This window comes from Camponotus vicinus, unplaced genomic scaffold, assembly GCF_025532165.1.
Source record: "Camponotus vicinus isolate PSW18456_S1 unplaced genomic scaffold, iyCamVici1.0 SCAF_4, whole genome shotgun sequence".
NCBI lineage: Eukaryota > Metazoa > Arthropoda > Insecta > Hymenoptera > Formicidae > Camponotus > Camponotus vicinus.
In genome coordinates, this window is record NW_028141976.1 from 12,439,078 (window position 1) to 12,452,637 (window position 13,560).

Sequence of the window (13,560 nt, forward strand, 5' to 3'; positions counted from 1 at the left end):
AAAAATATTAATAATAAAATCTTATAAATATAAAATTAAAACGTTTCATAAATGTAGAATATAAAGTCATGATATGAAGATAGGAGAAAAATTGTAAAAACAAAAATTTCGGAGAGAAAAAAAGTTAAAACGAAAGAAGACTAGTATAAATTTAAAACCACTGTTGAATAATTAATTGATTTGATACATGAAATTACTTACAATATTGCGAAAATGATATCAAATAAAATCGAGATGCGCAATAAATTCGATACTGTTGCCTGTTGCACTCTAGTGAGAGATCATGGAAACGAAAATGACTGCTACAAGAACAGGTTTTATTTTGATTCTCTAAATGTCAACAATAACAATTAATGAAAATTAAAATATATATGTCTTGTTAATTGATATTATTCGATAGTGACAAGAGAAAACGGACGAATGTGCATCATTAATCGTTAACAAGATGCAATTCCATTCCGAAGGTGGACTAGAACTATTATCGAGATTCAGAGAGAACCGGCATTCGATTAACCTCGACGAGACTCTATTCCCCAGCGACATCGGTGACCGAAATGTCATAGAGATCGTCGGAGCATCAGCCACCGGGAAGACCCTGCTATTATGCCAATTTATAGCAAAATGCATATTGCCCGCAAGGTATAAAGGGATCAAGATCGATGGATGCGACTCTTGTGCAATACTGATCGATACATATGGTCAGGTTCAAATGAGTAAACTAGCTGAACTTATGACTATTATGACCCTTACCGCGTGCAAAACCGCTGGTATGCAGCTACCAATCGAGACAGTAGATCTAGTTGTAAATAAGTCTCTGGAAAACTTGACAGTGATCAATTGTTGCAACAATGATCAGTTACAGCTGTCTCTGCAAGCGCTTGAGGACGAACTCCTCAGCAATGAAAGGATTGCTCTGTTAGCTATAGATAATATATTGGCATACTATTGGCAGGTGAGGAGAGAGAAAGGTATACTTAGTATGGATCAGTATGCAAGAAGCTTGGTACGAATTATTCGAGCTCGGATATCTCGGTTTTGCAATATGACAGTTTACACAAGATGGGAATCGGTGCCCCAATATGAATCACCTGCAACTAACTTAAATAGTCCTAAACACACCAATCTATTGGAGGAAACAGGTGTAAATTACAGGCTACAACTTTGTAAAAATTCTGTGATTCGTGAATTTACGTGTCATGTACAATCTAAAGATGATATAAAACAGATTCGTTATACAATCTCTGATTCTGGTATAAAATGGATTCTTTGATAATATATCAGAAATGAAATCATATTTTTTTATTAATAATCAATTGATGAGAGGAGAAATTTGTCCACTATGTCTAACGGATTTAACAATCTCGAGCCTGCTAATGTTATTTGGCAATTTGGATTAAATAAAGATATATTTTCTTTAGTTTCTCTTACTTCTTCCGGTGTTACGCCTCCAATAATATAAATAATAATCCAATCATTGTCGCGCGGATGTTTCACTTTTCCTTTGGAAAATAAACTGTAAATTAAATATCAAACTAGTCTACAAAATTTTTTTAGAAAATTTTAAAAATAAACACTTAAAATATGGTGATATAATAAAATAATGTATTGAACTTCAACTTACTTGAATCCAGCTGAAAACAATGAAGGCGATCTCTGATGTAAATCAGGAATTTCATATCTGTTTGGATGGAATATGTCTTTCAGTAATTGTTGCAAAATGCCAACTCGTTGAACAATCTCTTGAGAACTTGATTTGGACATCAAGGAGCTGTAAAAGATATAAATAAGTCACTACATTATATTTTAGCAAATGTAAAACATGAATATTGAAAACATAAAATATTTGGAAACTAAGGAAATTCTGAGCTATAAGAATTAGAAGCATTATATACATTTGATTTCTGAGTTTATTATCTATTTAAATTGTTTAGATAAATTTGAAATGTAATATAAATAGTTTCATACGTGTAATTGTGTAGAAATGCACGTTGCTGTGCTATTTCATGTAAAACATTTATGAAGCGTTCTGCTACTTTCACAGATGTTTCTTTCAGGGATTGATCATCAGCAACACCTAATTTAAATACATTAGATTAGTATGATTGCAAATATTTTTATTATTATTTGTGCTTTATGTAATTCCTTCAATGTAACTTCAATGTAATTAGATATCAATTTAATTAGATACAATCTATATTTTTGTATAACAAATTTACATAATTTTATATATTGTAGAGAGCAAAGAAAATCAACCAGATAATTTAAATTAATATTTTGGATAAATTGTTATACATTTAAGAAAGCTTTCTTTTCGAGACAATTTATTTTAATTTAGTTATACTTCTTTATATATATCTAAAAAATAAATGTATCTATTATTCGATTAAATACAAATCTTTTTTGATAGATTTTTTATGTTATTGCAATATTTGTCACAAATAACAGAATCTTTTGATATTCTTGATTGTTTGTTATTTCTGTATCTTGTAATATATAATATTTTACGAACCAAAGAGTAATAAAGTTTGTTGATACACTGACATCTTATTATTAACTGGATTCTCATTTAATTTTGTAACATCTTCAAATAAAGCATCGGCGATGGCTTCCTTTAGCTGCTGCTCTTGTTGAGAAGAAAATTGTATTTCAGTTCCAGCAAGCGCATAAATATGCATCAAAAGGGCCAAGATATTATCTGTATCCAGACCTCGTTTCTCGCGAGTTCGTATTATATTGCTAAACTAAAAATATTTCAAAAGAAGAGCGTATACATAATCGTGATGAAATAAGATATAATCGAGAAATGCTAAAACTACTAAATTCGATAATTACTTGCCCAAGCACGTTCGTAGAATCACGACTTACAGCTATATTTTGCAATACCAGTTTCTCAAGACTAATCAGCAGATCTAATTGGGAAGTTTTCTCCGATGTCAAGGCTTGTATAATTCCCAGCATTACCTGCAATAATATAGTATTTATACATGTTGAATAGTATTTGTGTAATTTTCTAAATTTTATATATATGATAAGAAAATTATATATACAATGATATTTTATCATTGAAACACATACTTGAAGCTTTTTGCTTGATTCTGTTATAGCATGAAGATTATCTATATCTTTGACTTTATTTATAAGTTTTTCTAGACTATGCGCGGTAATCCTTGTTGCTAGTTTTGGTTTTAGATTTTCTTTTGTCGACAATATGTCGATGAGCATTTTATTTATAGCAATTAACACCTCTTTTTGTTTTTTCGTAATTAATATATTCATCAAACTTTTGTCCTTACTGGCCAAACATCCTGGTATTTCGATAAGTTCCTTGAAAGATGAAAACTTGTAATTTTTAATAATAATAATAATAATAATTTTATAATATTCTACGAATTTATATTATTTATAGTATTATACTTGCATGAAATATATCATGTTAATTTTTTATGAGTTTTTATGATATATATCATGTTAATTTTTTATGAGTTATTGTACCTGTGAACCACAAAATAGAGAAGACATATTTATGGCGACGTCGTTGCAGTGATGAGACAAATGTGGTAAAGTACATAGTATCCTCGCTAACAATGATTCAGTGTTATTACTAGTAGGAGTACAAAGATCTAATGCTCTGTCGACAAAGATTAAAGATACTCCTTTTTTCTTTGCACCAATTAAATTCTAATATGTAAAATAAAATATAAAATAAAACATTTAATATATATCTTTATCTTTCTTATTTAATTATGATTATTATAATTATGCTTTTACAACAAAATATTTACATTTCTACGATTAACAGCTGCTGGTAACGTTTCTAATTTTTCAGCAACATATTCACTGAACTTTCCCATCGAGTAAATGTCTTCTTTCAAGTTTATGTATGCAAACAAACTGTTAAATAAGCTTACAAGATGATCAACCGTGCACTCTGAATTCTTTATTAATTCACTATTTAAAGGTGACAACAGATCAACAAAGGGTGGTGTCACAAATAGACCATTGTCAATTGGACTAATAAAAATAGGTCGAAATAGTATTGTCACTAAACAGTCCTGTAAATTAATAATAATGAAGTCAATTTTATACACACAATACATTCAAAATTTATAAAATCAAATTCTCTATGATTGAACATTACTATTAAACATAAATATGGGACAATTACTTACTTGTGACTGTTGATTGGAGCACATCCAGCTTTTCACATCTCTCTTTAATTTGATATAATCCACTCTGTCCTCTAATAGAACTGTGTCTTCGTAACTCAGTACAGTTGGATGTGCAGCAGTGACAATTGTACAACAATCAAATGCATTCTTCTCCATTATCATCTTGACAGTACGCTGATAAAATGCTGGATTTGTGGAGGTTGAAATAATAGTAGCCTTCTTGCAATTCTGCACCTTCACGTACTGTAACAGGGCAGGTCATAATAAACTCACAATCCTACAAGTATGAGACAGGAATATTGTACTTTCACGTACACGAAAATTGTACATGGCCAGTTCGTAAACAGACACTGCACCAGCATCCTTAAGGAAGGAATAGATCCTGCCACCGGTATGCCAATGCAGACACTCTGTCGCTGCATGATCTATGTAAACTGCGGATTCTCGTACGAGATTCGCAATATCGTGCCAAGTATCGGCAAGAAATTGCTCCAGGTTACCAACGATTTCCATTATTAATTAAACGCATCACAGAAGTATCATCACAATTTTCGATGTTATCTTGAAGAATGAGCAACGAAGAATATTATTTAAAAAGAAAAAGTAAGAAAATAAAATTACATTTAGGCCCTTCGGTGTAACGTTAAAATTATAAAACAATATAAAAAATAATATCAATTTAATATAACGCGATAATATTTATATATCCTCCGCGTTCATCATCACATATGGCAAACTAATTTTTTACATCGCATTAAATCAAGACGTTTACATATTACGTCCCCATGACATGTCTCCTCCTTGCCATATGATTAAACAGCTGATCAGCTGATATGAATCGGAAGGCTAGAATTAGAAAGAGAGATATACTTTTGGTTGGATCTCTATCTCTTTCTACATTATATCATAAAACTAGATGATTTCTCTAGATAGATCTTTTCTTCCTTGCTTTGCGAATCGTACTTTAATTTTACTGACCGCGTCGCTGATGTGAGGATGCAGCTGTAAGCTATGACAGATATCAGAGACTCAGACCTCAGACTACTCAGAGAGCGACGCATATTGTACCACACGATTGATTATACTGAAGCGAGATAATAAGTCATCTTCAATCAAGTATTAAAAGGATCTTGATGATTAAAATTCGCTAAAATATTCCCAAAAAGCAATCTCAAGAGGAAATTAAGCTTTAACGCATATCTTTGACGTCTTTCATACGCCATGGCATTGACAGGACCCGATTTGCCGAAAATTCCGACTCCTTTGAAAAGTATACAGCAATACATAACGATCGCAACGAAGCACGATCAACGAGATTGTGTCGTCAGTTATTGGTGTATGTATAATAACATTTTCATCTCTTAACTAGTGTGAAAATATTTCTCAATATCTTAGAATATTTTCAGCGCTTTTTAGTCTTTTTTTACTGAAAAATATATATTTTATTGGAGATTTAACATTTCTTGCCTCCTTTAATATGATAAATATTAAAATTTCTAATAAAAACAGGCCGCCTTTATGCTCTTCAAACTGGATTAAAGCTATCTACAAAGACATCAGAGGAGACAAACTTTTTACTAAAGTTAATGGACTGGTTAGAGATAACAAAAAAGGAATTACATGACAATGAAGCCATTACTAATGATGTTGCTGCTCAAGCGCACTTGGAAAATTGGGCCTTAAAGCTCTTTTTGTATGCCGATAAGAATGATAGAGCTGCAAATTTTTCTAACAATGTAGTGCAAAGCTTTTATACTGCTCAGGCATTGTACAATGTATTGACATTGTTTGGAGAACTGAGTGTAGAAGCAGCGCAGAATCGAAAGTATGCGCAATGGAAAGCAGCTTATATCCACAACTGCTTAATGAATGGGGAAACTCCGGTACCCGGGCCAATGAAAGAACAGAATGAAGACAATGAGTTTGAGGAGGCATTGAATGATGATGGTAAATTGACTATTTATCTTTTTTTCAAGTTATTAAATTGTAAAGAATTTTTTATCATTAGTTAAAAATTTCAATTTGAATGTAGCTCCTGCTGAAAGTCCCAAAGACAATATTCTGCAAAGTATTCCATCTATTCCTGCAAATCCACCAACTACAAGAACTGAATCATTTGATGCAGAGGACAACACTGAATATAAGACAGATAGTAAGTCTAATAATATATAAATATATTTATTTATACAAAAGAAAAAAATAATTAAATCAAATCTTCAAAGATATGCAATAATTTAATATGAGATAATTATTTCACTTCTGAATCAAATGTAATCTTATAGGTGGAGTTAATCTATCGGTAGAGCAAGTTAGTAAGGCCCAAAAGTTTATAAAATGGGCGAGTAGTGCATTGGATTATGACGACATATCTACTTCTGTAATGAATCTTCGGAAGGCTATACATCTTTTAACTACCGGGCAGGAACCTGCATAGACGAAGGAAGCACATAGATAATATATTTGGTAACAGCTTGCTTGCAATTAACTGCGTTAAACTTGTCGCCTGTTTCCTGTAATGGTCAGTAAAAAAATATCTTACTAACATTTCACAATTTTTATACATGTGCAACTTTTAAATACAGATAATAGAAAGCGAAAATAGAGACAATTACAATAACTAGTCAAATTGGCCTTGAATATGTTGCACTTATATAATTAAAATAAAAATTGTTACAGGATGTGTTTCTAGATTTTAGCTATTGTTCGAAATAAGATAGAATTGTAATATCATCATATTTATTAGAGCTAAATTGTCCTGAGAACTTTAATATGTTCTCTAATAAAAACTCCACAACATCATTATTCTGTTCCTCAAATAATTTTTTAATAATGTTATCAATAGAGACATTTATAGAAAGAAAATTATTAATTTGCTAATAATCTAAACAAACTGGATATTTAAAAGCTATATTATCTTCATATAAATAAAAATTTTAAAATGTTAAAACATAAATCATATTACAAAAATTAATCAAAATTGTTTTAAAATAGATGACTCGATATATGATTTTTGAGGAACAGTATTATACTTTAGAATTTAGTAATTTTCCGTAAGCAAAATGGATTTATTATATTTCGTGTCGCGAGATGTATATATTTAATACATCTCTCTTGTACATAATATATTTTTTTATATATACTTAATGCCCAAGAGAAATAAATAAATAAGTGAAAATGTACATATACATATGAATATCGATCTTCTCAATATTTCCTGGTTTTTATTAAACATTACATGATATAAAAATGTGATTATATCGAAAAATTTTAATATTTAAACGATAATACTTTCTCAGTACAACATTTAAATGATGTAATTATGTATCTTTCATTGCAATTTTATATACAAAAGGGAAAATTTAAACATTAATATAATCATGCTTTAAACAAAGATATAGCATACAAATATTTTTTCAAAATCCAAAGCAAATTAATAATTTATGAGAATTATTATGAAATGAATTTTCATAGAGGGACAAAGATATTAATTTTATATTCAAGTGCATAAACATTCCACAAATCATTATCATAGCTTAAAGTGTTGCCTCGCATGAAAATACGATCATAGGTATCAAATGTTGCTTATAGGAAAGTCTATCCACTGATTTCTCACTTTTAAAATTTTAGTTTTATTTATCAAATTGTCCGATCACACTCCTTATTTGCACGTGAAGTTTTTACGAAATAAATTAACGCTAATATATACGCGCTTCTGTATGTCTCGATTACTAGAAACATTTTCTCGATATTCTCCATACACACATCCTCGCACAACATATATAAGGACACATTCATTCAAATGGCAGTTAGTACCTCATACTTAAGCTAAAGTCATCGAGGACCGGATCGCATCAATGTCAATCAGTATTACGCGCAGCAAATTTTCTTTCTCTGTTTACACCATAGCTAGTCTCATACGTATCATATAATTTTCTTTATACATATATCGTGTCTATATATATTTAGTTTATTTATATTATATATCTGCTTATATTACAGTGTTATGTATATTGTGCATTTGTATGTGTGTGTATTTAGTAAGATTAATCATTATGTCGTAATTATAAAAGAGATGAAAAGAGACAACGAATTAATCAGAATAAGTTAATCATAATCATAATCTTAAAATTATTATTGATAATAATTATTTCCATTGGGGAATCTCTGCTTTTTTTCATATCATTGTCTTAACTGTAGTATAAACAGAGAGAGATAATTTTTTGAATCGTGGCCAGCGCGACAATTGACATTGGTGCAATAGTATCTTGTCTTAATGAATCAAATTGTCGCGGGATGAAACACTATCACATCGATTAGCGAAAACAACGTTTACCGATCTCTGATTGGACTGCGATTACTATTAATTTTAACAATCAAATTTTGCATTACAGATATTAATTAATCACTAAATTACGTTTATGTATCGAAATTAATTTGTACTTGTCAAATAATTTATATCGTGAAATAAGAAAGAGGCGTAAAGGTAAGAAATTATTTTTTTTTTTCATAATTTCGCAATTAATTGTGAATTTTATCGCATCTATAAATTTAATGATGCTTGCTTTTTATTTTGTAAATCATATTGCAATATTGTGTGCAAAGTAGATATAGAGTGCAATGAAAATTTAATATTTTTTCATTAAAAATAATTACCATAAATCACTTGTTTCCCATCTCGCTTCTTCTTTCGAAAGTTTATACTTTTTATTCATTTAACCCACATGATCCCAAAGTACCACATTTCTCTTTTTCTTTCTAAATATTATATAGATATAGTTTCTTGTTGCGAGTATCTCCCGAGTTTATACACATTAGGAAAAAAAATTTAAAAAAGATATTGAGTAAACGATGCTTTGAATCTTTTAAAAGAGACCCATTTTTAGAAAAATGTAAGCGAAAGAGAGACATTTGAAATAAATAAACATTAATTTTACAGTGTTTCAGAAATTAAATCGTAGAATCTCATGGGTTAACGTGAAAACGACGCGTTCTCAATCATAATCCCGTTCAGTCTTGCTTCTTAGCTTTGTCATCGACGCCGTTTGCCGTCACCGATTGCATATCCCCTCGTCTCAGCTGCCAATCAATCACTAATCGCCCCGTCAGCATAAAGAAGAATACCTGAAACCACATTTCGCTTTTTATCAGTTTATGGTTCTTGAAACTCAACAGATTACTCACCAGTGCCGGGGCAATCCTCTCGAACTTATCGTTGACCATGTAATGAGAGTACACAGCCATCAGCATTAGAAGCAGCAGCACTGTGTTCGACAAGTTCTTAACTTTGTCTGAAAAATATATAATTTACACGAGATTAATTCTCTAATCATGGATCCCCAGTTCTGTTTGTAAAATATGAAAAATACCTACGGAATGAAAAATCCGTGTAGTAAAGCGAGAGAAGCAAGAGAGAATTCACAGAAACGAAAATCTATGTGAATCTGAGTCTCCGTAAAAAAAAGTTGGCATCCAGTAAATTCAACGGTTCGTGTGATCAGTGATCCGAGTAAAAGAAAGATTAGCGATAATAAATGTATATATGTGATATCAGATTCAAGAATTGACGATACAAAAATAAAATCTCCACGAAAAGGATAATCTGGCGGGATGAGCGTCTGCAAAGGGAGAATATTAGGGCTCAAGAATGGAGTGGTTGATTCTTTGCACCTACGACTTGGAATAATTGCCATGGCGAGGCCGCAGATAATCTCCAGCGAGCCCACGACTCTTCGGTACCACTTGCTGGGCACTTTGAAGTCGAACGTCCCCGAGAGCGGGAATACTTTTGCGTACTTGACATACTCCTTTCTCTGTGAAACAAGAAAAGGAAGGAATTAAAACTCAGCGATCATCGATTGTGAAAATATATAAATAAATCATTTTATATATATCAAAGTAGTAGTTACACTCAGAATTATACAGAGTGTTCGGGTAATCTAATTTAATGCATGTCGTGATATTTTCTACTGAAAGCTCAAATAATTTTTCTTGTAAGAAAACCGAAACGTGATGAACTGACCTTTGGAAACGTAAATAAGTGAAAAATCGTATCCTTTCACTTAGACAAAACTTGAACAGATTCTCAAGCATACTCTCTTTCTCTTTTATTAAAATATTTAGTGTTAAAAATTTTAAAATTAATTTAAATTTTAAATTATTTTTAAAACATCTGAATTCTCTTACACTATTTAAATTTATTTTTATCTTTTAAATGCGATATTTATAAAAATTATTGTTTTCAATACCTTTAAATTTTATAATTCTTTCTTTTTTTAATTTTATATATTTTTATACTTAATATACATATTTCTATATAATAGGAAACAAGAATTTTATATAAAATATAAAAAAATATATTTTTTTATATTTAAAATTTGTTAAAAGAAAAAAAATATTCAAATAAAATATCTCATTGTTCGTCTAATGTTGCTATTACCGTATATTGTATATTTAAGTATAAATATATCATATATGTAATAGTAAAATAATCGAGAGATCTGAGACTGCTCATCTTGGCAGTCTCAGACAATTCGACGAGGATCTGAAGAAAATGCGACTTGTTCTAATACGCGAAGTATATAAATATCATTCACGCCAGCAAGTCAGCAAGCTTACTGGCGTTTCACCAAGCAATCTGTACGAGTGTTTACCTTAATATCACTTTCGTTGGGTAATGTCAGAGTTACCAAAATAGTGGAATGATACACCAAACGATCTGTCTTTTACATTAAAACACTTTACACTATACTTTACTTAATTTAAAATTGTTCAGAAGATGACAAAATATAATAAAAGATGATAAAACATCGTAAGTTTTAGAGAGTCGAAATTTTAACAATAATTAAGTGTAATACATTGTGTTTATCACACAATAAACACACGCATGTATATATATTTTACAATATATCGTTTAAATATCTTATAATTTGCGAGAGATGAAAGTGCGCTGTCTTTAATCGCATACATGTATTCCAGTATGCACTATATGTATATCGATATTGAACGTGCGTGTATTTTTACATCATCTATAATAAGCTAACAATAAACGATACGACATGCGCGTCTTACAATCGGTGAAGTTTCAGAAATTATATTTTTTCTGATAGCCTTGAGACCCTCTCATTGCGACTGTCATAGTTGGCTAATGCCACAATCAAGTATTTGGCATTGCATTAACTTGTATGTTACATTTAATCATACGCGAAAATATCGTATATATATTTTCCCTCGTTTTATTTTTATAAAATTAAATTTTAATTAATGCTTTTTCTTGGTTTTGTCACAAATTATGTTTTAAAAAAATATATAATATTATGTTTTAAAAAAATATATTGGTAAAATAATTATTAATAAAATGTGAACGTCAGATGCGAAATAAATCAGAATGCAATAAGTTCAATAAGCCAATCTGTACAATGTCGATTATAGATTTAGTAACTACTTTCCTATTTTTTTCTAAAAATTAAGATATTAAATTAAAAAATTCAAGATGTTAAATAAAAAAAATACAATGTTGGTTAAATCTCGATTACATGCCAATTATCGATATAGTTTCCGAGATAAAATCCGAGATTATCTTAATACTGAGACCTTTTAAGTTTTTTCGTTCATGGCAAAAATTATTTTTAAAACATCTGAATTCTGTTACATCATTTAAATTTATTTTTATCTTTTAAATATGATATTTATAAAAAATATTGTTTTCAATATCTTTAAATTCTATAATTCTATCTTTTTTAATTTTATATATTTTTATAATTAATATTCATATTTCTACATAATAGGAAACAAGAATGTATTTTATTAAAAAAGAAAGATGTAGATAATCTATTTAAATTTGAATAGAAATGTGTAGCAAGATTAAGATTGAGAAATTCAAAAGCACTGCGCATGCACGTGCTTACTATAAATATCATCTAATTAAAATGAATTCTTGCTAAATCGAAATATAAGGTAGCTTCGATAACTCTCTCTAAAAAAAAATATATGTATATTAATTAAAATAAATTATTCTAATTTGCGGGACAAAATTCTTGTAAGATATAAAATAAATAACGTTTCATGTGCTTACAAAAGATCAGAGAATAATTTGCCAATTAAAGTTTCACATATTGAAATACCGACATTTATATTAGACTGAAATCTATTATGAAAAGATTAGGATCTTCTCTCCCGCTCAAACGCCACATTCATCGTCGTCGTCGCATTTTTTATCTTCGTTAAAAAACGCTAAAAAACGTTAAAAAACGAAAATGGACATCGTGGAAACGTGGGTTGCTTTCAGTTGGCGAGAGGAAAACGCCGTTGCCATAAGCACGTAACGTTACATAACATCAAGCTGAGCTCTCTGTGTGACAGACGGGATATAGATGTGCGCACACACGCGGCATATCCACTTTCGTACTGACGTCCCGCGAAATTACATAAGCGAAGGCGAGACGGGGAATATGTACAAGTGACAAATGGCGTCCAGTCTGTCAATCTGATATAGTTACAAAATCTTTTTTTATTTATATATATATATATATATATATATATAATTAAATATTATTTATATATATGTTATACATATAAATATATAATTACTTTAATTAATGTTAATAATTATCTAATAATATAATTGATTCTTACATTTGTGCACCTTGCAAAATGAATCAAACTCTGTTGTTGACAATTTGACAGTTACAGATCATCAAATGGACATTCGAGAGTATGATTGATTGTTAATTCTGTCAAATTCGCTATTTATATACTAATTAAATCATTAACTTAGCACCTATAAAACAGAGTAATTGATATCATTATATTTAGTTATTCGTTATTTCTTTTTTGTTTCAGCAATTGTTTATCATCCATCAATTTTTCTTTCATCAGTTTTATATTAAATGTAACATCATTTAATTAATTGTTAATTTTAAAGAATCATAGCAAACATGATCTTATCATCAATCTTACGTATCACGTTATTGATTCGGTTAATTTAGCTAGCTCGAACTATAAAGATGCGCTAACAGGAATTTTAATAATAAACGATGCAGTTTTTATCGATTTTTCGAATTACCAAAACAATGGCCACACTGTTCGTCGCATGGTATGTTTTATTTCGGAACGTCTGGCGTGCGAGAAGGATCGATCTTCGGACGACTTACCAGGTCCTTGTGCAGGTCCTTGCTGATGTGTGACGTGAGCTTCATGGTGCCGACGAAGACGAAAAATATTCCGAGCAGCACCGAGAGCGACTTGAGCACTATAGAGCCCATCTTGACGGGCCCGATGTGTACGCGAGTGCCGCCGATCGATTACCGGAAGCGAGCGTGGCGCGGGCGGCCGTGATTAAGCACGGATCTCGTCCCCGCGAGATCGCACCTCGTCGTCGAGGCGGAGGGAGGGA

The 13,560-nt window shown here is 30.5% G+C and overlaps 4 protein-coding genes and 1 long non-coding RNA gene across 5 annotated transcripts; 2 read left to right on the forward strand and 3 right to left on the reverse strand.

Moving 5' to 3' along the window:
• Positions 1–118: 118 nt before the first annotated feature.
• Positions 119–1,417, forward strand: Xrcc2 (X-ray repair cross complementing 2). The gene is made up of 2 exons (XM_083098856.1): positions 119–314; positions 401–1,417. Exon 2 carries the CDS (start codon positions 446–448, stop codon positions 1,268–1,270), a length of 825 nt encoding a protein of 274 aa, XP_082954982.1. The 5' UTR covers positions 119–314; positions 401–445; the 3' UTR covers positions 1,271–1,417.
• On the reverse strand, positions 1,285–4,990 carry LOC145971310 (sec1 family domain-containing protein 2). Its single transcript, XM_083098854.1, has 10 exons — positions 4,485–4,990; positions 4,170–4,412; positions 3,783–4,052; positions 3,493–3,678; positions 3,076–3,324; positions 2,833–2,961; positions 2,510–2,741; positions 1,966–2,074; positions 1,622–1,768; positions 1,285–1,513 (listed from the first exon to the last, which is right to left on the reverse strand). Exons 1-10 carry the CDS (start codon positions 4,680–4,682, stop codon positions 1,303–1,305), a joined length of 1,974 nt encoding a protein of 657 aa, XP_082954980.1. The 5' UTR covers positions 4,683–4,990; the 3' UTR covers positions 1,285–1,302.
• A 186-nt stretch (positions 4,991–5,176) lies between these two features.
• On the forward strand, positions 5,177–11,571 carry Vta1 (vesicle trafficking 1). Its single transcript, XM_083098855.1, has 4 exons — positions 5,177–5,505; positions 5,679–6,116; positions 6,202–6,321; positions 6,452–11,571. Exons 1-4 carry the CDS (start codon positions 5,391–5,393, stop codon positions 6,601–6,603), a joined length of 825 nt encoding a protein of 274 aa, XP_082954981.1. The 5' UTR covers positions 5,177–5,390; the 3' UTR covers positions 6,604–11,571.
• On the reverse strand, positions 7,347–13,554 carry LOC145971314 (putative acetylcholine receptor chaperone). Its single transcript, XM_083098857.1, has 4 exons — positions 13,319–13,554; positions 9,841–9,979; positions 9,351–9,457; positions 7,347–9,290 (listed from the first exon to the last, which is right to left on the reverse strand). The coding sequence occupies exons 1-4, from the start codon at positions 13,427–13,429 to the stop codon at positions 9,177–9,179; spliced, it is 471 nt and encodes a 156-aa protein (XP_082954983.1). The 5' UTR covers positions 13,430–13,554; the 3' UTR covers positions 7,347–9,176.
• Positions 10,036–13,312, reverse strand: LOC145971315 (uncharacterized). The gene is made up of 2 exons (XR_014438841.1): positions 12,801–13,312; positions 10,036–12,651 (listed from the first exon to the last, which is right to left on the reverse strand). It is a non-coding gene; the product is annotated as an uncharacterized LOC145971315 (long non-coding RNA).
• Positions 13,555–13,560: the final 6 nt, after the last annotated feature.